The sequence below is a fragment of the Leptodactylus fuscus genome, chromosome 5 (genome assembly GCF_031893055.1).
Source record: "Leptodactylus fuscus isolate aLepFus1 chromosome 5, aLepFus1.hap2, whole genome shotgun sequence".
Classification (NCBI taxonomy): domain Eukaryota; kingdom Metazoa; phylum Chordata; class Amphibia; order Anura; family Leptodactylidae; genus Leptodactylus; species Leptodactylus fuscus.
In genome coordinates this window covers 185,471,218-185,497,101 of record NC_134269.1, presented here as the reverse complement: position 1 = coordinate 185,497,101, position 25,884 = coordinate 185,471,218, and the positions used below count along the sequence as shown (strand labels likewise).

Sequence of the window (25,884 nt, the reverse complement as noted above, 5' to 3'; positions counted from 1 at the left end):
CTGTTACAAAGGTTACAAAAGTAAGAAAACATGATAGAAGAAACTGTCTGTCATGTTGTTTAGATTAGAGTTACGCTAGGTTCACACTAGCGCCCGGAGTCCATTCTCAGCTTTCCATCTTCTGCATGCAGAAGACGGAAAGCTGTCAGACCGGGTCCGGCTGTGTGCATTTTTGCTCTCTGCCGCGAAACCGATTTTTTTAAACGGGACACAGAGTACTGCATGTCTGACTCTGTGTCCGGTTTAAAAAAAAACGGTTTCTCGACGGAGAGCATAAAACGCTCACCGGCGCTCACGGCTCGACATCTTTCAAACCCATTCAAATTAATGTGTTTGAAAGCGTGCTGCAGCTTTCCGTCTCCTGCTCAATTTTGTGCAGGAAACGGAAACCTGTATGAACAGAGACCGGGCGCAGATGTGAACGAGCCCTTAATGGGAACGGACACATAAGAAGGGGGCTCCGTCTATGTCCATTACTCTACTACCATTAATGTCATCTAAATTTATTTATGTCAACCCCTAGTCACCAGCTTTTGCAGAGCCTTATATTCTAGCAGGAGTATAGCTTCAGCGGTAGGACTACTAGCACTATTCTAACTGGTACAAGGTAGCTCGGGGCCCTATTACTGGTTTTTCATTGGGGCCCTGGGTCTTCAGTTATTGAACTGTCTTTATAGCATATCGCAAGTTGTCGGGGCATGTTCAGATTTGTAGTTCCGCAACAGCTGGAGGGCACAGGTTATAGCCCACTGGTTTTGACTGATGTTAAATAGGTCTATAGAGATGTATAGAAGGGCAGAAGCACAAGTCCCAGCATTGCATATGGATCAAAATGCTCATGTCCCTTCTTCCAAAGTAGTAGAAAATCTTTTAAGAGAATATTCACATGTAGCGGATTTGTTGCAGAAATTTCTATGACTAAAAATCAGTTCCATTCCTCTAAATGTGGTTGTTTCTGCAGCAAGTGCGTGGATTTCTACGAGAGCCTTCAGCATAGCTGGACTCCCCCCACGTGACTGATCACATGATCATGATGTCAGCAAAGGTCCTTTAACCCACGAGGCTCTGATCTACAGGCATGTTACTATTTCTCTGCATTTATCTATAAAACTACAACTCCCAGCAGCATCTAGGGCGTCCGACAGCTGATCTGTGCCGGGTGAAGCCTGATAGGAATCCTGCAGGAGGAGGGATATGAGAATGGAGCTTAGGTGACATTGTGTATGTGCGTTATATAATATGTTCACATTGCATTCATGCTTTGTGTATTGTGAATATGCTGGTGAAATGTATGAAATGGAAGGTTGCAGAATGTGTCACCTTGTACATTGCCCATAGGGTCACAAGGAATGTATACTGCAAAGTGTACGTTATGTGTCTTCTTAACCCCTTAAGGGCGCAGGGCAGTGTGTACATTATTGCTCGGTGACTTTTTTCATATTTTCCTTCCCGCCTTCCAAAACTCATAACTTTTTTATTTTTATTTTTCTGTCGATGTAGCTAAGTGAGGGCTTATTCTTTGCATGACAAGTTCTACTTTCATTTGGAACCATTTTAGGGAACATATGATGTTTTGATTATTAATAGAGATGAGCGAACAGTGTTCTATCGAACACATGTTCGATCGGATATCAGGCTGTTCGATGTGTTCGATTCGAATCGAACATCACGTGGCAAACTCCAAAATAATTTGATTCCCCTCCCACCTTCCCTGGCGCTTTTTTTGCACCAATAACAGCGCAGGGGAGGTGGGACAGGAACTACAACACCGGAGGCATCGAAAAAAATCGGAAAAAGTCATTGGCTGCCGAAATCAGGTGACCTCCATTTTAGACGAATAGTGGATTTCAAATCCGGGTCATATGAGAATGTGAACTTTGTGACTAAGAGACAGGGATAGCTGTACAGGCAGGGATAGCTAGGGATAACCTTTATTTAGGTAGGAATGTTATTAAAAATAACTTTTTGGGGCTCTATCGGGTGTGTAATTGTGATTTTTGTGATATAAACTTTTTCCCATAGGAATGCATTGGACAGCGCTGATTGGCCAGAGTACGGAATTCGACCAATCAGCGCTGGCTCTGCTGGAGGAGGCGGAGTCTAAGATCGCTCCACACCAGTCTCCATTCAGGTCCGACCTTAGACTCCGCCTCCTCCGGCAGAGCCAGCGCTGATTGGCCGAAGGCTGGCCAATGCATTCCTATGGGTATGCAGAGACTTAGCAGTGCTGAGCCAGTTCTGCTCAACTACACCGTGTGCCGGTCAGCCCATCTGATATAGCAGAGCCGAGTGTGCACACTCGGCTCTGCTACATCAGATGTAGCAGAGCCGAGGGTGCACTAGAACCCTTATGCACACTCGGCTCTGCTACATCAGATGTAGCAGAGCCGAGGGTGCACTGGAACCCCTGTGCAAACTCAGCTCACGCTAATAGAATGCATTGGCCAGCGCTGATTGGCCAATGCATTCTATTAGCTCGATGAAGTAGAGCTGAATGTGTGTGCTTAGCTCAACTACTCCACCGGCGTAGTTGAGCTAAGCACACACATTCAGCTCTACTTCATCGGGCTAATAGAATGCATTGGCCAGTGCTGATTGGCCAGAGTACGGAATTCGACCAATCAGCGCTGGCTCTGCTGGAGGAGGCGGAGTCTAAGATCGCTCCACACCATTTTAGTGTTCACTCATCTCTAATTATTAACATTTTGGGGGCTCAGTGTGAAAGAAAACCTACAACTCTATCATCATTTTTTGGCATTTTGGCATCGTCATTTTTTTTGGCATTTTGTTTTTATGGCTTTCACTCTGCATTAAAAATGATGTGGCAATTTTGTCCGGCGGGTCATTACGATTACAATGATGCCATATTTATATTACTTTTATCATATTTTACCATTTTTACATATTAAAATGTCACTTGAACAAGAACTATTTTCCTGAGCTCACCGTATTCTGACGCCTATAATTTTTTTACTGTTTTATTGATGGAGATATTTCAGGGCTCTTTATTTGCAGAGCAAGTTGTATTTTTTATTGGTGCCAATGTTTGGTGTGTATGACTTTTTGTTCACTTTTTATTGCTATGTTTTGGTTAAAGCAAAGTGTCCAAAACACGTCATATTGCGCAATGCGTTTTTTTTTTAAGGCCTTCACCGTATGGGATAAATAAAGCTATTTTTAGATAGTGTGGACTTATACTTAAGTAAAGTAGGCCATGTGTATTGTAGTATACACCTTACATTGGTTGGCCCAGGGATTCAACAAATGCAGCAACATGGCTTAGGCAGGCTTTCATAATCTCTACCTACCATAACCCAGTGTTAGGGTCTGGGGTTGCTAGGTGAGGTGGCATAGACACACAAAAGTCCAGATTCTTTAGTCCAAAACAAAGGTAGAGTTTATTTTCACTCAAAAAGGTAGTGCAGCAACAAACGGAAACAATACAAAAATAAATACCTGCCCGGCTAGGCTCTAACTAAACATAGAATAGGTTACCTCACCTATAATAACAGAAATCCAAAAGCCAGTAGAATCATTCAGGACACAGCTCCAAAAATATGACCTCTTTCTTTGGCTCTCCAGCCAAACTCTGTCCCCAGTCTGCTGCTGGAGCTGACTTCTTAAGCTCCTTTAATGAGCAGACTCTCTGCAGCTGAGTCGCTGCTGGAACATCCCCAAAGTGAGGACTGGAGGGGGGGTGGAATGACAGGTCCCACTAGCAACCTACCTGCCATTCCTAAAAATCCCCCCCTCATCTACAAACCGGAGGGCTGGGCATTTGTGGCCATTTGTGGCCATCATACAATGCACCCTTGACAGGGCATCAGCTTTTCCCCATAATTTCCCGGGTCTATGCTCCACACTGAAAGAAAAATTTTGCAAGGATAGGAACCATCTGGTAACCCTAGCATTTCTGTCCTTATTCATTTACATCCATGTAAGAGGAGCATGGTCAGTTATTAAATTAAACTTTCTGCCCAGGAGGTAATACAGTGCCCACTTAATGGCAAAACATTCCCTTTCCACAATAGCGTAATTTTTCTCAGCGGGGGACAGCTTTCTGCTCAGGTACATTACTGGATGCTCCTCACCATTTACAACCTGGGCACGGCTCCTAGACCTGCATTTGAGGCATCTGTCTGCACCAAGAACTCCTTCCTAAAGTCAGGGACTATCAGCACTGGCTGCTGGCATAGAGCTTGCTTTAGCCTCTGGAACGCCTCCTCTGCCTCTGGTGTCCAGTGGATCATCACTTACTTCCCACCTTTCGTCAGCTCAGTGAGAGGAGCTGCAATAGAGACAAAGTTTGGCACAAACCTCCGGTAGTGGCCAGCAATGCCAAAAAATGCTCTGACTTGCTTCTTGGTTAGCGGTCTTGGACAGTTCTGTATTGCCTCCACTTTATTGATTTGTGGCTTTTCTTACCCCTTTGCCAATGACATAGCCCAGGTATTTGGCTTCCTCCAGCCCTAAAGAACATTTTTCAGGGTTGATAGTAAGGCCTGCCTCACTTATGGAGTCCAGTACTGCCTGCACCTTAGAGAGGTGACTTCCCCAGTCTGGGCTATGAATGACTACATCGTCCAGGTAAGCCGCTGCTTAGTCACGATGTGGCCGCAAGATCTGGTCCATCAACCTCTGAAAGGTAGCAGGAGCTCCATGCAAACCAAATGGCATAACCCTGTACTGGAACAGACCTTCAGGAACAACAAAGGCAGTTTTCTCCTTGGCTTCCTTAGACAAAGGTATTTGCCAGCAACCTTTTGTAAGTTTAGTATACCTCACTGTAAAACAAAGAGGGACATGTGACATTATAGGCCCAACTTGTTGCCGAAAAATTGGTTAGAAGAACGTGACATCAACAAGTATAGCTGGTGGAAGATACATTTTGTATTTGTATCCCAATGAATTGGTTTAAGGACCTGAGTGGGTGGTTTATGGGAATATTGCAAACCGTATTACAGATTGTTCTATTGTGTTATATTTGATGATTACATTTTTATTTTGTTTTTATGAGAAGGTGCAAAGATAAGAAAGAAAACTTAGTATGGTAACACCAAGAAACATGCCATGATGAGCTTTATCCTATAAGAATGAACTACTAATAGAAGAGAATACATATGTATACATAGTCACTAATGTTTAACCCTATAAGATTTTATTTTTGGTTGTCCTTTGTGTAAAAGGTATAACATATCTGTGAGTAAGGAGGTGAAAAGTTAAAGAAGTCCTCAGAAGATGGTTAGCATTTGCTAATGTACTCCAGTTATGGTTTATATCATTAACAAGAGAAGGAACTTGTTAATGAAGGGTTAGACTATAGTATTATGTGAAAGACCAAATTTTTATAGTTGTCTGTCAAACATGCTAACTTGATGACTCAGCTAAGGGGGAGTTCATATAATCATTGCTAATGTCCATTGCTGACTTGCGTCCTAGGATGACAGCAACGGACATTAAACTGTCATAGAGAACAGTCACAGACTAATTTTTTGTCTGTTCCCATTGACACATGTAAACAACGTGACAGAAGCTATCTTTTGTCATGTTGTGCATTCAGGATAGCTTCCAGGTCATGTTGTTTACATTAGTGTCAATGGGAATGGACATAGAATAAGTCTGTGGCAGTTTAATGTCTGTTGCTGTCATCCTATGACAGAAGATAGCAATGGACATTAGCAATGGTAGTGTGAATGCCCCCTAAGAGACCCTGGTTTGTCCACTTGTTAGACTTTGCACAACCTTGAAAATGTACTCAATGTATTGTGTTCATTGTGTTGTCTTACCTGTAAAATGGTATACAAGGTGAACTGAATTACAATAAAATGGGACACTTATACATACCATTAGGCTGTATGACTGTCTCCCGGGACCCGTGATGTATGTTTGTTTTAATTAGGTTTTCACATAAGGTATTCAGCAGAGTTTTGTCTGCAGCTTATTTTCAAGGGACCCTTTAAATAGAAAGTGGACAAAACCTTTAAATAAAGTGCTGTCTAATAGATAAAAAATTGAAGAGGGCATTACTTTTTTTATATATTATACAATCTGTATTTTGCACACTTATTGCCTGGTTTGCATGCGAGCAAGGGGAAACAGAGGGAACGTATAACAAATCTTTTGTGCATAAATATATATGCCTTCAGAAATTGTGTCATACCATGGCTGATGAAGAGACCTAGTAGTCTTGAAAGCTTGCAATCTGTCATTAAAAAGATATTAACTACTGAACACTCAGTCTTTATATTTCATATCCACTGGCTGCTACAGTACAAAGATATATTTTTTCTTATAACAATTCTAGCATAATACAAAATGGTTGTAAAACTGTAAATATCCTATAATCTTACTTTCATAACAGTATGTGATCTTGTATCTAAGAATATTTGTTTTCTTCAATTTGCAGAATGAAAATAACTATCAGTAATACAGAGCAACCATGCTGAAATCTGTAGCCAACACTGTCCTGAGATGGCACGATAGACCATGGAGAAAAGCTCTCCTGTTCCAACAGATTACTGCATCTGGTTATTTACGGGGAACCAGGAAATTCAACCTTTCCGATTCTGTACCAGATTCCCAACATGCAATAGAAAACAAAACCACAGTTGACAATCTTTATAAACTGTCTGTAGACATCAAGAAAATCCGCCGGTTAAAAAGCTGGGTACTTAATAAAGATGTGGCCCATGTCGAGGAGACCGCTAATATCTTGAAGGAAATGGGGGCAAATGATCTTACTGTAGCCAATATTCTGGAGACTTGTCCAGAAGCTTTTCTACAGGAACCTTCAGAAATCAGTGCTCAAAAATCCATCTGGAACTTAGTTTGCCCCAAGGATGGAGAACTAATAACACTCATCGAAAAGTTTCCAGATTCCTTTTTCACTTATAAAAGTCCGACCAATCAACGCTCCAACATCAAATTCTTTCAAGATCTAGGACTTAACAACAAAATTGTCAGCAGACTTTTAACAAGTGCTCCACAAATCTTTTGTAATCAGGTTGAAAGCAATAAGAAGGTGGTCGATGCTCTGGAAGAAAATTATCTGAGTCTGGGAGGTACAAGACAAAACTTCAAAACCTGGATAATGAAGTTAATAAGTCAAGATCCATTTGTCCTCTCGAAAACCACCGAGACGATGAAGGAGAATCTGAAGTTTTTACAAGATTTAGGATTTCATGATGAAAAAGTATTGAAACTTCTGTCTAAACTTAAAGGTTTTATCTTTGATCTGAACACAGAGACGATGGATAAAGGGGTTTTGTTCACAATGTCGACTTTCAAGTGTAACAATGAAGAACTAAGAGAGATGGTAATGAAATCTCCCGCCCTTCTCTACTATCCGGTTCCTTTGCTAGAGGAACGTTTACAACTTCTTCTCCAGGAAGGAGCATCCATAAATCAAGTAAAAGAATGTCCTAATGTTCTGGAGCTCACCCCACAGATTGTACAGTTTAGATCAAGAAAAATCAAACAATTGGGTCGAAGAATACAGGACCAGAGTTTAGAGGTGTTAAATGGAACGAAGAAAGATTTTGAAGCTAATTATGGAAAGTTGCAAGTGAGAAAAGAACGACCTCTCTTCAATCCAGTCGCCCCATTGCATGTCGAAGAGTGAGAAGAACATTGAAAATAGTTTACGAGAGATGAAGGCAAATGCTTTGTTAAATTGGTTGCCTTAATTGTCATATTTGCAATGTATGGCTGGTGTGGTCATTGAACTGGGGTATAAAAGGGAGTGTCCCAGAATTCATGGTAAGTGTCTGGTCACTAGAGGTCCCACCAATGACAATCTCTGGGGATGACAGAGTTAGCCAAGTACAATGCCCGACTATTTTGTTTAGTCCCGTAGACTGAATAGAGCAGCATTATTCAAGTAGGAATGTTGCTCAATTTGTTGTGGTTGAGTGGGCAAATATGGACTTGTCAAGGCTGGTGGCGTAGACAGAAAAAGTTCACGTGGTGCCTTTTTGATGTTGTGGTCATTGATCCCAATGTTTAAACACTTTGACATGTTTGATGAATGAAACTGTGACTATTTCATTACTTTGCATCTTTTTTAGTACATGAAAGATACGATCAGCTGACCAACAAGCTTTTGTTTCGTGGTTAGGTGATCAGCAACCAATTAGACAACTCAATTCTCGGGAACACTGGTTGACGATAACTGCCCTGAATATCTAATTGTCACCAAAACCCAGAAACACAGCCCATGGATAGATAGGTTATGGTCACCCGGAATCATACTATGTTTAACTCTTGTGAATCGGTGCGTCCATTGTTGAGATATTGATTTTTATGAGATCTTTGGAGCAATGAATACACTGCCATTGTTCGAAAGAGGTAGGCAGCAACATTTGCATATTGACAAAAACAGTGATATCTTGGCATGGAGCCACCGATTCACAAGGGGTAAACACTATTTGATTCAGGTGACCCTAACCCATCTAACTGTATTCATAGACTTCACATTAGGGCTCAGGAGCTTTAAGTTCCACCTCTGTATATGCTATTATATATTGCCTCAGAATCATTTTATCTGGTGGGCAAAACGAACTTCAGTCCAACACTGTCTACAGAATTTGTGGTAGTATAGTCTCTGCTAATATGGCAATGTCCATAACCTTTAATCCTTGGACATCATCATCCAAACCATCATTATCATATGTTCAAGACAATTTCTCAGCCCAGGAGCTCAAAAGCTGAATGTCCTTGAATTCCACAAAAATGTTTGTGTTATCTGATAGCAAGTCACAGCAATGCCTATACGTCAATACTATCAACAGCAGTGCCTATAAATGTGTGCCACCATCAATAGCGGTAATCCACAGGTCACTGGACAGTTTGATGAATATTATGAACCAAAAACTCAATTGTGAAATTTGTAGACCAAAGGTGTTGTCCATATTCAAATACTACACTTCTTTGATCACAACGCGTCAACAAGCCAGTAGCCGGCGGCAGCGGCAAAGCGAGGAGCTGACACAGGTCAGCTCCTCGCTTCGCCGCTGCGTGCCTCTCTCGCTGACACATATGCGGCTGGAGCGAGGAGCTGACCTGTGTCAGCTCCTCACTTCGCCGCCGCCGCTGCTACTGGCTTGTAGACGCGATGTGATGACGTCACATCGCGTCTACAACTGTGCGCCAGTGAGAGAGAGGCGCGCAGAGAGCTGCGAGGGAACGAAGGAGAAGGTAAGTGTAATGTCGTGTATGCTGAGGTGGAACGTGAAACTGGGGGCAGAGATGGAGAGGACGGTATGACACTGGGGGCAGAGATGGAGAGGACGGCATGACACTGGGGGCAGAGATGGAGAGGATGGCATGACACTGGGGGCAGAGATGGAGAGGACGGCATGACACTAGGGGCAGAGATGGAGAGGACGGCATGACACTGGGGGCAGAGATGGAGAGGACGGCATGATACTGGGGGCAGAGATGGGGGGACATGACACTGGGGACAGAGATGTGGGGACATGAATCTGGGGGCAGAGATGTGGAGACATGAATCTGGGGCAGAGATGGAGAGGACGGCATGACACTGGGGGCAGAGATAGAGGGGACATGAATCTGGGGGCAGAGATGGAGGGGACATGAATCTGGGGGCAGAGATGGAGGGACATGACACTGGAGGCAGAGATGGAGGGACATGAATATGGGGGCAGAGATGGAGGGGACATGAATATGGAGGCAGAGATGGAGGGGACATGAATATGGGGGCAGAGATGGAGGGGACATGAATATGGGGGGAGAGATGGAAGGGACATGAATATGGGGTCAGAGATGAAGGGGACATGAATATGGGGGCAGAGATGGAGGGGACATGAATATGGGGGCAGAGATGGAGGGGACATGAATCTGGGGGCAGAGATGGAGGGACATGACACTGGAGGCAGAGATGGAGGGACATGAATATGGGGGCAGAGATGGAGGGGACATGAATATGGAGGCAGAGATGGAGGGGACATGAATATGGGGGCAGAGATGGAGGGGACATGAATATGGGGGGAGAGATGGAAGGGACATGAATATGGGGTCAGAGATGAAGGGGACATGAATATGGGGGCAGAGATGGAGGGGACATGAATATGGGGGCAGAGATGGAGGGGACGTGAATATGGGGGCAGAGATGGAGGGGACGTGAATCTGGGGGCAGAGATGGAGGGGATGTGAATCTGGGGGCAGAGATGGAGGGGATGTGAATCTGGGGGCAGAGATGGAGGGACATGAATATGGGGGGAGATATGGAGGGGACATGAATATGGGGGCAGAGATGGAGGGGACATGAATATGGGGGGAGAGATGGAGGGGACATGAATATGGGGGCAGAGATGGAGGGGACATGAATATGGGGGCAGAGATGGAGGGGAAGTGAATATGGGGGCAGAGATGGAGGGGGCGTGAATATGGGGGCAGAGATGGAGGGGACGTGAATCTGGGGGCAGAGATGGAGGGGACGTGAATCTGGGGGCAGAGATGGAGGGACATGAATCTGGGGGCAGAGATGGAGGGACATGAATCTGGGGGCAGAGATGGGGGGCATGAATCTGGGGGTAGAGTTGGGGGACATGAAACTGGGGACAGAGATGGAGGGCACATGAAACTGGGGGCAGAGATGGAGGGGGGGACATGAAACTGGGGGCAGAAATGGATGGGCGGACTTGAATCTGGAGACAGAGATGGAGGGGGAGACATGAAACTGGGGGCAGATGAAGGGTGTATATGAAGCTGGGGGAGAGATAGAGGGGGGACATATAATGTACAGGTGACTGTAGGAGGATTATACTGTGTGCGGGCACATGAAAAATTAATGAGAATGGGCGGAGTCAACATAACAGTCGGTGGGGTTAAATTTACCGCGGCGCGCAAGGCATTTTGTCCCTCTTTTGGTTCTTCAAAAGTTGGGAGGTATGGGTACAGGGGGCAATGGAAAGATGTTAGAAGGGGGGGGGATTGTTGGGGCATCGGGTGTGCAGCACTGCGGAGAGGGAACTGGGGCAATAATATATAATATATAAGTTTTTAGCTGGAGAACTACAAAGCGCACAATACCTCTAAAGGTATGTGTGCTTTGTATTAAGAATGATGTAGGCTGCTATGCTACTAGCATAGCAGCCTGTTTGGGGGTGGGACTTTCACTTTAAAGGAGTGTTCAAATTGCATTTTTGGCCTCCCTTGCTGGCATACGTTGGTAACCAGTCACAATCAGCTACCCACTTATCCCTGCACGGAGAACTGCAGGCCCCCCTTTTTTTTAATGGCCAGTTCTTCGTGCAGGGATAAGTTGACAGCTGATTCTGACTGGTTACCAACGTATCCCGGCAAGGGAGGCCAAAAACGCAATGTGAATAAGCCCTGAGGATTTATTAGGAGGGCTCTTATAAATGGTGTTGGCTCTCTATAGGCGCTGTCACACGTAGCAGATTTTACCTGCAAATAGAATCTGATTAAGCCTTGTAATGCTGCTAAATAAGGGGAAATGTAATACAGAATTGGTATGTGGCAAAATAAGGTAGTTTTAAAATGGCAGGGGGGCAGACACTTAGGCTGTATGGGGCCCCAAAATTCCTGATGGCGGCCCTGGATCCGGTGCTCAATATAGAGATAGCTATAAATAAGTGAGACTTCTCTTCATCAGCACAATGTTGTCATGTTAGAAGCGAAAAACCTTACTAAGTCAACATTGAAAGTAAATTGCCTGTAACGTATTACTGCCAGCAATGCAGAATAGGCAATTCTGATTAGTGGTCAACTAAATTGCCTGAATTTACAAGTAACCACGTGATGGAAGAAGAAGAACGCTGGAAGACTCTAGACATATTAGTCTAATGTTTGATCCAACTTCTAAATATCACACGTAGCTTCAGTACAATATTTCACTTTGCTCACAACGGATGCAATATGAAGACATGAAGCAGGCAGCAGTCCTCATTACTCGCACGCCAGCTTTCTCAGTATCTGGATTCAAGTTGACAGCTATCTCTTACACAATTGCCCGATGCCCAACTGTGCTTATAAAGCACATTATTATATTTTAGACGTGGAGGCAGCAAACAGATTTCTGAAAAACATTAAAATTTTAATAATGTTGGAATAATTTTGTCTAATGCAATATTCATAGGACCTGCCAATCTGGGAGTTGCCAGATTAACAAGTATTCCAAATGATCAGATGGACATGTGGGAAATGTGTTGTATAGTACTGGGAATAAGTATAAAAACTCAAATAAATTACACATGATATATGTTACTATCACTTTGTAATATCCGCAGAGGTTGGAGGTGCAGTGTACAAAAGAACTTAACAACTGATATATCAGAGCCATACTTTTTGATTTTGATAGTAGAATACAGAAACATTTTGACATAAGCAACATTAGAGTACTCCAAAGCAATGGTTTCCATTACCCGGGGCGGCAGATGATACTTCTATTTTCACTGGATGCTGCCACTCACCATCACAGACTTGGTTCAACGGTGATGTGGTAGACTGCTTTCCAGGACCAGACATGAATGACCCTTGACCAGACCGGCAAGGCACAAAAAGTCCTCCTTATATATCGAGTCCTCGCCCCGTAACCTAAACATCACACTGCAGCCAGTAGTCAAAACACAGGGCATATCGATTATCTCCCACTATGGTACAACACCTAGGTGCAACCACAGTCCCAACTCTCCACTTGTACCTGGCAAGCGAAGACTGCAACCAACCCATTACACTACCAAGCAATGATACAGTATTTTAGAACATCGGTACAAGGAGCCAACATCACAACAACGAGCACAAAACTGGGTATACATTGTTAGGGGTTGCTAACCAGTTTTGGTTATCAGTGCTCACCCACCTAAGATTGCCGATTTGAGATGTTGACCTTCACTTCCCTACAACTTTGCCATTACTCCAAAGAATTAGGCAACAATGCCCACATCAATATTTTGGCAACAGAGGCACCGATTTACAGGGTAAAAAGACCATCTGATTCAGGTGACCCTAACCTATGTATCTATGGGGCTAGGCTGACATGTTAGATTCTGATGACACATTCCTCTTAGTACAGAACTCTAGTGTACCCCATGGAGCCATAGAGAGGTTTCTTGTTTGTTTCTTTTGTCGTTTCTGTTGGGTATCGTGGTGTATGACCAAATACAAAGCAACTGTAATTTTTTTTAGTTTTTTTGGTTTTGGTGTTGTGTAATCGGGGAATGTAAGGTAGAACTAGCCTGGTTCTGCGGAGCTGCTCCCTCTGCAGGTACTGCACCTAATATTATAATAGCATTCTGCTTAAAAAAGATGTCCCTGGCAAGTGGATGTAGGCTAAGGCCCCACCGGCCGGAAACAAAGCGTTTTTGGGAACTGTGGAAACGCAGCGGGAAAAAAAACGCAGACCATAATTCCTTAGGAGTTTCAACATAGCCTTTCAATTAACTTTATTGCACATGAAAAACTTGAGCAAAAACGCGACGCAACGGCTTTGCAAATCGCAGCATGTCCGCACTGTGATTTTTTCCACAAAGTGGGCATGGGATTCGCATGAATCCCATCCACTTTGCTTGCACTGTAAAACGTTACGATTTTTCCTGCAGCGTCTCCGCTGCGGACAAATCGCGGCGTTTACGTCCTGTGGGGCCCCGGCCTTACATAGTTTTATTAAAACGTGAACTTCAAGAAGAGACACTCCTTGTGTAGCTCCTGCTGGCAAGAAGACAGCAGGACCAATGCTCCTTGGAGATATTAAAACAGCTTTCCACCTAAAGAAAGAAAATGGTCTTCCCGATGCCTCCTATAGGTGACAACCTAGTAAGTCAGTCTTCAACCCTATAGGGCATGTCCACATGGGATACATGGCTGCAAACACTCTGTAGAAAACCTGCAATGCATAGATTCTGCAGCAATTAAGTAACAAAATAACCAGCAAAAAATGCACATTTTGATGTGTGAACATAGGCATAAAGTGTCTTGAACTCATTATCTCAAGGCATTTTTGAAGGTTCTTCAAAGTGTCAGGAAATGTAGGAGACAATAGAGAGACTAGTTTTATTTTTTCTGGAGGAAAGCCATTTTGCAAAAAAAAAAAAAAAATTATATATATATTTACTGTATATATATATATATATATATATATATATATATATATATATATATATACAGTCCTATGAAAAAGTTTGGGCACCCCTATTAATCTTAATCATTTTTAGTTCTAAATATTTTGGTGTTTGCAACAGCCATTTCAGTTTGATATATCTAATAACTGATGGACACAGTAATATTTCAGGATTGAAATGAGGTTTATTGTACTAACAGAAAATGCGCAATATGCATTAAACCAAAATTTGACCGGTGCAAAAGTATGGGCACCCTTATCATTTTATTGATTTGAATACTCCTAACTACTTTTTACTGACTTACTGAAGCACAAAATTGGTTTTGTAACCTTAGTGAGCTTTGAACTTCATAGCCAGGTGTATCCAATCATGAGAAAAGGTATTTAAGGTGGCCAATTGCAAGTTGTTCTACTATTTGAATCTCCTCTGAAGAGTGGCATCATGGGCTACTCAAAACAACTCTCAAATGATCTGAAAACAAAGATTGTTCAACATAGTTGTTCAGGGGAAGGATACTAAAAGTTGTCTCAGAGATTTAACCTGTCAGTTTCCACTGTGAGGAACATAGTAAGGAAATGGAAGACCACAGGGACAGTTCTTGTTAAGCCCAGAAGTGGCAGGCCAAGAAAAATATCAGAAAGGCAGAGAAGAAGAATGGTGAGAACAGTCAAGGACAATCCACAGACCACCTCCAAAGAGCTGCAGCATCATCTTGCTACAGATGGTGTCACTGTGCATCGGTCAACTATACAGCGCACTTTGCACAAATAGAAGCTGTATGGGAGAGTGATGAGAAAGAAGCCGTTTCTGCACGTACGCCACAAATAGAGTTGCCTGAGGTATGAAAAAGCACATTTGGACAAGGCAGCTTCATTTTGGAAACAAAAATTGAGTTGTTTGGTTATAAAAAAAGGCGTTATGCATGGCGTCCAAAAAGAAACAGCATTCCAAGAAAAACACATGCTACCCACTGTAAAATTTGGTGGAGGTTCCATCATGCTTTGGGGCTGTGTGGCCAATGCCGGCATCGGGAATCTTGTTAAAGTTGAGGGTCGCATGGATTCCACTCAGTATCAACAGATTCTTGAGAATAATGTTCAAGAATCAGTGACGAAGTTGAAGTTACGCCGGGGATGGATATTTCAGCAAGACAATGATCCAAAACACCGCTCCAAATCCTCAGGCATTCATGCAGAGGAACAATTACAATGTTCTGGAATGGCCATCCCAGTCCCCAGACCTGAATATCATTGAACATCTGTGGGATGATTTGAAGCGGGCTGTCCATGCTCGGCGACCATCTAACTTAACTGAACTTGAATTGTTTGTCCAAAATACCTTTATCCAGGATCCAGGAACTGATTAAAAGCTACAGGAAGCGACTAGAGGCTGTTATCTTTGCAAAAGGAGGATGTACTAAATATTAATGTCACTTTTCTGTTGAGGTGCCCATACTTTTGCACCGGTCAAATTTTGGTTTAATGCATATTGCGCATTTTCTGTTAGTACAATAAACCTCATTTCAATCCTGAAATATTACTGTGTCCATCAGTTATTAGATATATCAAACTGAAATGGCTGTTGCAAATACCAAAATATTTAGAACTAAAAATGATTAAGATTAATAGGGGTGCCCAAACTTTTTCATAGGACTGTACATATATATATATATATATGATTATTACTAATAATATAAATGTGAAGAGGATTGTTTGCAGTAGAAAGGCTCTTCTTATTCTCTTTTATCAATCATTTTCATTCATGAGGAGTCTGGTGTCCTTTACTTAAACACACAAAAACATCCTTCTGAAGATGAAAGCTTCCACTGAGCAATCTTAGCTTTTTCATTATTTACTTCCCATTCTGTGTATCTCTGAAAGGTTCGACCAGTTCATTCATGTAAAGTACTACTTATGTCAATGATATTTTTCTTAAAAGCCACCTTTCCTTTCATAAATCAATGGGACATGATATGTTTTACTCTGTATTGTCAAAGAGGTAGGGGTAGGGAATTACACAAGAGAGTGATTTCACAATTAAACTATACACTTCTAGCTCCAGATCTTGGGTGTATTGCTGCTCTGCTGTTGCAACTACAGGTGCATTGTACTGTGTGTGGGGCCACTAGGAAACATTATACTGCGTGGGAGCACTGTGGAAGCATTATACTGTGTGTGGGACACTAAGTGAGCATTATACAATGTAGGGGTATCGTAGGAGCATTATTCTGTGTGTGGGGGCCACTGTGGAAACTTTATACTGTGTAGGGGCACTGTGGGAGTATTCTAATGTGGGTGCATAATACTGTGTGGAGGGCCATTGTAAAAAAATTACACTGTGTGGGGCCAATAAGGGAACATTATATTCTGAGGGCCACTGTGAAGCTTTATACTGTGTGTGTACCACTCTGGGAGCATTATACTTTGTAGGGGCACTGTGGGAGCACTATACAGTGTGGGGGTCATTAAGAGAGCATTATACTGTGAGGAGACCACTAAGGGGGCACTATACAGTACAGTGTGGTACACAAGTTAGGAAACTTTTACTGTACAGGGACACAAAGGGATTGAGTAGTGCCAAAGGATAAGTGGGTGGCTGAACACACAAAAAAATGTGTCTCCTTTACAAAATACAGTGTTCTCTTTGCAACAAATAGTTCCCATAGCGCAACTCCAAAATTTTCGGATCAACTTTATCTTATATGATCACACTGGCCAGACTGTGGAAGATTGCCACACATTGATAGGGCAGCATCAGGGGCCTAAACCAGACTTCACATCTGGAGAAATGGCAAACAAGCGGAGAGCATATTATAGGAATGGGACAGCCCAGGAAAAATTTATATACTCAGTGCAGTGGTTGGATTCATGTCAATGTTAATGTCAATAACTAGTGTCAGGGTCTGGGGTTGCTAGGTGGGGTGGCATAGACACAAAAATCCAGTTTCTTTAGTCCAAAACAAAGGTAGAGTTTATTTTCACTCAAAAAGGCAGTGCAGCAACAAAGGAAACAATACAAAAATAAATACCTGCCCGGCTAAGCTCTAACTAAACATAGAATAGGTTACCTCACCTAGAATACAAGATAACCAAAAGCCAGTAGAATCATTCAGGACACAGCTCCAAAAATATGACCTCTCTGTCAGCTCTCCAGCCAAGCTCTGCCCAAAGTCTGCTGCTGGAGCTGACTTCATAAGCCTCCTTGACGAGGAGACTCTCTGCAGCTGAGTCGCTGCCGGAACATCCCCAAGGTGTAGACTGGAGGGGGGTGGAATGACAGGTCCCACTACCAATCTTACCTGCCATTCCTAAAAATCCAGCCCAGTAACTGGAACTCTGAAATAACCCTCAGCAGACAATAGCTATCTGCTAAGGAATGTTCTTTCTGGAGTTTTCTTATCTCACCCACCTCAGTAGTCTGGGTGAGATGTACATCCCCTCCATTACCTGACCAGCCATCGGCTTACACTAGTGACATGTCTTATTTGAGACAGAGAGCTTTTTGTGAATCTATGTGAGCTGGCTAGTGTTGCCAAAAAACCTGTACATAGTTACATAGTTGATAAGGATGGATAAAGACATTAGTCCATCAATTCCAACCTATAACTTTACAATCCCTACAGTGTTGATCGAAGGAAAGGCAAAAAACCCCATGAGGCTCATGCCAATTGCCCTATTTCAGGGGAAAAAATTCTTTCCCGACTCCAAATCTGGCAGTCAGTATAAAAACCCTTGATCAATGTGTCCTTAAAATCTATAGTCCATAATGGTCGAAGGTCTCCGGTAGGGTATCTGTACTTTACGATATTATTGATTTTTTATTACACTACCCTCATTTGTTATGGGCATCTACATGGCATCTCTGTTGTGCAGCTGCAATTTCAGCGCAGTTGTAGCATGGCTCCCTACGGGAGTAATAAATGTATAAATTAGTCAGTGACTATCAGTGCTCTTCGTAAATCTTTAAGACACTATGGGGTCATTGAAGCCATAATAATTTGTAATTGATTATTGTGTGATATACGAAGCTAAGCATAATGATTTATTTCTGGAAAAAACCTGACACTCATCTCAATTAATTCACAATGACATTGGTGAATTACTTCCGCCATCTGCTTCTTCTACAAAGCAAAGCCCACTTTTGGGCATGAAATTTATTAGGGACTTCCCCTCTAGCATACTTAGCATTCAAAAAATAAAAGTCCCCTACACAGTTTATCACTCCCTTATGCCCCCACATAGCACCTTCATATTATAAGGAGTGGCATAACTAGGAATGGCGGTGCCCCAAGGGTAACATTTGACATGGGGCCCCCGCAGCCCCATTAATTCCCCCCCCCCCCCGCACAAACCACATTACTGCATACAGTATTATTCCCTAATAGTGGCCACTGCACACAGTATTATGCTATGCCCCATAGTCAGGGCCGGCGTCAGCGCACGGCATAGTCGGGCAAGTGCCGGGGCCCTCAGAGCCTCTGGGGGCCCCCCGGCACTTGCCTGTCACAATTTCAGCTCATCGGTGTCCGTCCGCCGATGAGCTGGAATACATACGCGATGCAGGAGCTGTGAGATCAGCCCCTGCTTTAAAGCTCCGGCCCGGCTTGCGTGTGTAGGCGCGATGACGTCATCACATCACGCCTACACACGCAAGCCGGGCCGTAGCTAAGCAGGAGCTGATCTCACAGCTTCTGCATCGCGTATGTGACTGGAGTGAGAGAGAGGAGCGTCGGGGGAACGATGGAAGGTGAGTGATAGAAGGTGAGTGTAAGTGTTTGTTTTGTATTACATATTAAGGTGAAACATAATGAAGGGGGCCCATGAAACTGGGGGGCAAATGAAGGGGAGGGGGGGAACGGCATGACACTGGGGAGGATGAAGGGGGTGGGGAGAGAACAGCATGAAACTGGGGACAAAGATGGAGGGGGCCCAAAGAAACTGGGGGGCAAATGAAGGGGAGGGGGGAACGGCATGACACTGGGGCAGATGGAGGGGGGGAGAACAGCATGACACTGGGGCAGATGGAGGGGGTGGGGAGAGAACGGCATGGAACTGGGGACAGAGATGGAGGGGGCCCAATGAAACTGAGGGGGCAAATGAAGGGGAGGAGGGGGGGAACGGCATGACACTGGGGAAGATGAAGGGGGTGGGGAGAGAACGGCATGGAACTGGGGACAGAGATGGAGGGGGCCCAATGAAACTGAGGGGGCAAATGAAGGGGAGGGGGGGGAACGGCATGACACTGGGGAAGATGAAGGGGGTGGGGAGAGAATGGCATGAAACTGGGGACAGAGATGGAGGGGGCCCAATGAAACTGAAGGGGCAAATGAAGGGGAGGGGGGGAATGGCATGACACTGGGGCAGAGACGGGGGACATGAAACTGTGGGCAGATGAAGGGGGAGAACGTGATGAAACTGGGGACAGAGATGGAGGGGGGACATGAAACTGGGGGCAGAGGAAGGGTGTATATGAAACTGGGGGAGAGATGGAGGGGGGGCATATAATTTACGGGTGACTGTAGGAGGATTGTACTGTGTGGGAGCACATAATAAATGAATGAGAATGGGTGGAATCAACATAAAAGTGGGTGGAGCCAAATTTGCAGCAGCGCGCAGAGCAGAGCACAGCAGAGCAGAGCACATTTTGCCCCTCTTTCTACTCTTTAAAAGATTGGGAGGTATGGCGTTGGTGACGCCACACTCCTGCATGACGTCACTTGCTTCATCTGCAACGCACAGTGTCTCGACTCCCCCACCTCCTTTACAAGGGGGCCCACTGAGGCTCTGTCGCCCAAGGGCCCATAAAAACCTGGAGCCGGCCCTGCCCATAGTGGCCCCTTCACACAGTATTATGCCCCATTGTGGACCACCTATGAACAATTATTATACTCTGGGATCTGGAAAGACCCCAGAGAATAACGATCGGAGACCCCGGGGAGGATACAAACATATAAAAACACTGTTACTTAATTCTCCCTGGTTCCGGCGCACTCCCCGCAGATCTCTTCAATGTTGGACTAGACATAACCTGATCTAGGCCAGTGTCGCTACGGATAATGACGCTGGCCTGGGCCATGTGATGTTTGTGATATCACCAAACAGGCTCGAAGCCTGCTGGAGCATAGGAGAGGTTATGTAAAGAATCAGGGGCTTGCTGGGCCCCTCAATGTTCTGGGCCCTGTGGCAGCCGCTACCACTGCTACCCCAGTAGCTACACCACTGAGTATAAGAGTTATTTCAATGCCCTCACTCAACATAATGGTACTCTCAGTGGCCCCACACACAGTATAATAGCCACATCGTTGTCCCCCATACACAGTATAATGGCCCCCTCAGTACTCTGACATGCAGGTTAATAGCCTACTCAGTTCCTCACACATTGTGTAATGGCTCTTTCCGTGCCCCTCCATATAGTATAGAGTCCAGTGAGTGAGCGATGAGCTGGATTACTTACTCAGAATTCTGCTCCCCACTCCTTCTATTCTATAGGGTTTCATGTGATACAGTATAAGCACTCAATGTCCTGAGCAGACAAGAAGCGGGTAATGGGGTTGTGAGTAAAGAATCCTTACGCAGTGATCGGTCCCCATGGTACCTGTTATGTCAATAGTCACCGCAAACAGTACTGATGGAAGTGCATGTGGAACTGCCAGACCAGGGCACTGAGAGGAGGAACTATGGAAACCAATGCATCTTATTGGGAACAGTGAATGGCTCCTTACCCCCAGAAGTTTCTACACAACTCCCTAGGAGGTTGCAACGCTCAGTTTGGTAACCAGTAAACAGTTCTACATGAAGTACTGGAATGTTATTTGTAAATTAATGGAATAAAGGAAGTCAGTCCTTCACATACTCCTACTTGCCAATTGTGTCCGGAATACTTGGAATGTTCCTAGAAAAAGAGGAAACTTCCTGGACTCCTGGAGGAGTTGGCAAATTTCCTGTGGAAAATACCTCTTGGCACTGCACAAAAGATACAGTCCAACTGCACATTCAGGGGCAGCACTTGTGAAAAAGCTGAACGGGAGAAGGGTAATGGAAATTTCACCTCCTCAATTATAGAGTTGGCAAGTATATAGATACTGGGGGAATTTACTTACATATGTACACCAGTGATCTGGCATAGATGGATGTAAATATAGAATATATTTGACGTACTGCCCTTTTTTACACTATATTGTTCCTTTAGAACCCTGATTGCCACTTTTTGTGGAAGTAGGTGTAAAAAGTGGAGAACAAGGTGGGCCAGGGATACCTTGGTCCAACAATTGTATTGGGCCCCTTCACACGGCGTAAGTGCTCGGCTCATTTTGAGCCGTATACACGAGCGCTTCTAAACACTTCCCATTGACTTCAATGGGAGCGCTCGTAAAGCCGGCTTTACGAGCGCTCCCATTGAAGTGAATGGGAAGTGTTTAGAAGCGCTCGTGTGTACGGCTCAAAATGAGCTGAGCGCTTACGCCGTGTGAAGGGGCCCTTTACACCTCAAGCCAGGAAGCTTCTGTGAGTTATACCCGAATCTTAGTTCTGGCCGGAACCTCTTCATAATTCGGACACGTCTAGTACCACCTGGGTCTTTATTAAGAGTGGTGTAAGGAACGTCAATCTTAATATATTCTCTCCCCACTCTAAATTCTTCCCACATAGCAAACTTGTGGGGAGAAAGTTTAGATGGGACTACTACCTCTAAATACCTTCCGATAAGTCAGCATGACTTAAGTGCTCTAAGAGTTTTGCTTGCTGTTTAAGAAACAAAAAGGTTTGATCCATCAGGATGTGTTCTCTGAATACTATCCAAAACCTAAGCTAACCTTCTCCGAGTCTCCAGAGCCTCATTATGGTCTACGCTATCCATACGAAGTGTGTTTTTTTTCTCTCTTTCGGGTGTCATCTTGTTCCCCCTAACATGCATCAGGATGCTCTACATAACGTGTTATGGTTTTTGGCGCCCAATCTTAAGTACGGTTCCCAGGTGTCCCAGCTCGCGTAGTCCTGCTGTGAAAGTGGATCTGTCTTTCTCAGGCTGATAGATTGCATATTCGGAAACCTCTCTAAGGGACTTGTTAAATATCAGATGTGCTATCTCAATACCTCATGTTTTCCCTATTGAGCCGTTCTATTCCAGTAGAGATCTAAGGTTAAGACGTCACATAAAAAGGCTCAACTTCAGCAACATTTATGTACGGTTTGTAGGAAATTCACGATTAGGCTGTGTGCTGAGGGCCTTTCTGCTTTCTGCTTCAACAAACCAAATTGTCCAATGTTGCTGTTATTTCATGTTTTTGTCTTAACTTCATTATCCTGGTTTTAACAACTTTTTACGTACATTGACATATTTTACCACTCAAAGTTTATTTAATTTTTTTTATCATTATTACTCTTTGGGTATTATTATTGTTTTAGCCTCAGGTCCTTAAAGGGGTTTTCCAGGCAATAAATCTGTTAGTGCTATTAATAGGTTAATAGGTGCACTCCAATACCTTTACGCTGGGTTCACCCCAGCGTTCAATTTCCGTTTTCAGGTTTCCGTCTTCTTCATGCAGAAGACGGAAACCTGTCATGCTGAGTCTGGCCGTGAATGCTGGTGAGCGTTTTATACGCTTCGCGACGAAACCGTTTTTTTTTTTAAACCAGGCACAGAGTACTGCATGTCCAACTCTGTGTCCAGTTTAAAAAACGGTTTCACCACGGAGAGCATAAAACGCTCACGGGCGCACACAGCCGGAGACTTTTCAAGCCCATTCAAATGACTGGGATTGAAACATGCCGGCAGGTTTCCGTCTCCTACCCCTGTTTCGTGCAGGAAACGGAAACCTGCAGAACGGAGTACGGGCATAGATGTGAATGAGCCCTTAGTAGTATTTTGAATGATTTCTGGGTTTCCCTAGGAGCTTCTGGCATCCTCTGCATTTGTTTACGGGTGCAGCCTCCTGTGCTTTTATCCTACAACTACCATCATGCATTGCATGAGCTCACTACCTCCCTCTCACTACCCCTCCCTCTCTCACACCCCCTCCCTGTCTCCCCAGTTATTCCACATACTACTAGCTTTTCCCAACTAACTAATTCAGTCCAACCCCCTACCCCAGGGATAGGGAACGTACGGCTCTCCCGCTGTTGCAAAACTACAACTCCCAGCATGCATACTCGCTCTGCTGTTCTTAGAACTCCCATGGAAGTGAATGGAGCATGTTGGGAGTTGTAGTTTCACAGCAGCTGGTGAGCCGAAGGTTCCCTACCCCTGCCCTACCCTATCATCCTTCCAACTCCTCCCGCCTTTCACGCCTGCTCAATAGAAATGTAGTGCTGGCTACAGTGCAATGCTGGCTCTATTGCCAAGTGGCGACAGATGTCAAAGAAAAGGAGTCATCCACACGGAAGAAAGTCATCTGTCATGCCCAGAAGATCTGAACAGGAAGACAGGTAAGTATAATGGTAGAAGTATTGGTGACATTCCATTTCCAGAAATGGGGAAAAGGAAAATCATGGATAATCAGAAAATGTGCCTGGGGTGGTCACATGACTGCGCTGGCGATACTGGTAAATATACAATTTTGCTAAACTAAGCAGTTTAGAAAGTACGCATGGGGAGGGTGTTTAGGTTACAGTATACATTAAATTTTATCCTGGACAATCCCTTTAATATATTCATATCATAAAAGGGTTAATAGTTTATTTTTGCCAGTTAACAAAATTAAGTGAATGAAGAATATAGAAATGTAAATCCCATCAATTTTTGGTGTGACCTTTGCTCTTTGCCTTCCATCAATTCTTTTTGGAACTCAGAACTAAGCACAGATCTTCTGCAGACAACAGCTTGCTCCAATCTTTCTGTCTCTTTCTGTTATCCCAGACATATTGGAAGATAAGTTCCGTAATAAAAATTCCAGCGCCAAAAAATAGATAAAACTTGACTTTTACTGAATCATATTAAAAAATCTTTACAAAAATAGATCCATATTGCAAATACAAACACTGCTTACGCGTTTCGGGACAATAAAATATGTCCCTTACTCATAGCTATGAGTAAGGGACATATTTTATTGTCCCGAAACGCGTAAGCAGTGTTTGTATTTGCAATATGGATCTATTTTTGTAAAGATTTTTTAATATGATTCAGTAAAAGTCAAGTTTTATCTATTTTTTGGCGCTGGAATTTTTATTACAGAACTTGTCTAAACGTCTTCCTCTTCAGTCGTGGAATTTCTGAGCAGCCTACAAAATGTGGTGTGATCATTCCTTTATCTAAAGCTGGGGGTTTTGAGCGGATTTATTGTGTTTATTATATTGGAAGATGTTGAGATTAGGGCTGTTTGGGGATCCTATAATCACTTCCAGGACTCCTAATCCAGGAGGCAAAAGTCACACCAAATATTGATGGGATTGAGGCTGAGGCCCCACGTAATGTGCCATAGCCAATGCACTGCGAGAAAAACCAAGTCGGAAATGCATCACGGTTTTTCCCGCAGTGTGTTTCACAGAAAGTCTGCACAGATTTCCTCTGAGGACTTTCTGCTTCAACTATTCCTACACGGAGCCAGGGTTTCTGTAGGTATAATTGACATGCTGTGATTTACAAAAATCGCAGCACATCCACTGTGGATATTTTTCTGCAATTAGCCAATATCCCAGCAACTTTACACTAAATCGTGTTTTTTTTTTTTTTTTTTTTTTTTTTAATCATAGGGCTCGTTCACATCTGCGCCCGGCACTCCGTAATGCAGGTTTCCGTTTCCTACATAAAACAGAACAGGAGACAGAAACCTGCAGGATTCTTTCTCACCCATTCATTTGAATGGGTGAGAAAGATGTCCGGCCGTGAGTGGCGGTGAGCGTGTTATGCTCTCTGCCGCGAAACCGGGTTTTTTAATCCGGACACAGAGTCGGACATGCAGTAATCTGTGTCCGGATTAAAAAAAACGGTTTAGCAGCGGAGAGCATAAAACGCTCACCGCCGCTCACGGCCGGACCCGGTCTGTGCTTTCCGTCTTCTGGCATGCAGAAGATGGAAACCACAGAACAGAGACCAGAACGCAGGTGTGAACCTAGCGTCAGATACATTCTTACTTTGAAGCATTTTTTTTTCACCTTTTCACCTAAAACTTACGCACAGTGCTGTATATACTGGATTGTAAGAGGCCAACCTTCTAGAAGACAATTTATCAATACAAATATAGGCTCAAACATTTTATAGTTCAGTACCTAAAGGAGATTATTACCTCTGTCTATTTTTCTTAAATCCCACTTTAAAATCCCACTTGTGCGCTGAGAGAAGTCTTCCCTTCTGCCTTTAAACACACTACTGTCACTCCTATCTTGAAGAAACCATACTTTGATCTGTTTTCTTCAGCCAATTGTATCTCAATGCAACTCTCAACTATCCTATTTCTCATCCAACTTACTCTTTGACAGACTACAGGAAGGCTATTCTGTGTATTGTATGTAAACCCTTAAATGTACAGCACCATAGAATTAATACAATAATGTACAGGACCATGGGATTAATATAGTAATGTACAGCACCATAGGATTAATATAATAATGTACAGCATTTTAGGATTAATATAATAATGTACAGCACCATGGGATTAATATAGTAATGTACAGCATTTTAGGATTAATATAATAATGTACAGCACCATGGGATTAATATAGTAATGTAGAGCAGCATAGGATCAATATAATAATGTACAGCACCATGGGATTACTATAATAATGTACAGCATTTTAGGATTCATATATTAATGTACAGCACCATAGGATTAATGGTGCCTTAAAATTAA

At 43.6% G+C, this 25,884-nt stretch overlaps 1 protein-coding gene across 2 annotated transcripts; it reads left to right on the top strand.

The window, feature by feature from the left end:
- The first annotated feature begins 1,062 nt into the window (after positions 1-1,062).
- MTERF2 (mitochondrial transcription termination factor 2) lies at positions 1,063-8,890 on the top strand. Of its 2 annotated transcripts, none has more exons than XM_075276385.1 (2): positions 1,063-1,211; positions 6,407-8,890. In XM_075276385.1, the coding sequence occupies exon 2, from the start codon at positions 6,440-6,442 to the stop codon at positions 7,619-7,621; it is 1,182 nt and encodes a 393-aa protein (XP_075132486.1). In that variant the 5' UTR covers positions 1,063-1,211; positions 6,407-6,439; the 3' UTR covers positions 7,622-8,890. The 2 variants fall into 2 exon arrangements, with proteins under 2 accessions (XP_075132486.1, XP_075132485.1); XM_075276384.1 differs by having other exon boundaries at positions 1,063-1,221.
- Positions 8,891-25,884: the final 16,994 nt, after the last annotated feature.

Bases quoted from the DNA above. Each gene is read 5' to 3' on its own strand.
- MTERF2 (XM_075276385.1), top strand. From the start codon at position 6,440: ATGCTGAAATCTGTAGCCAACACTGTCCTGAGATGGCACGATAGACCA.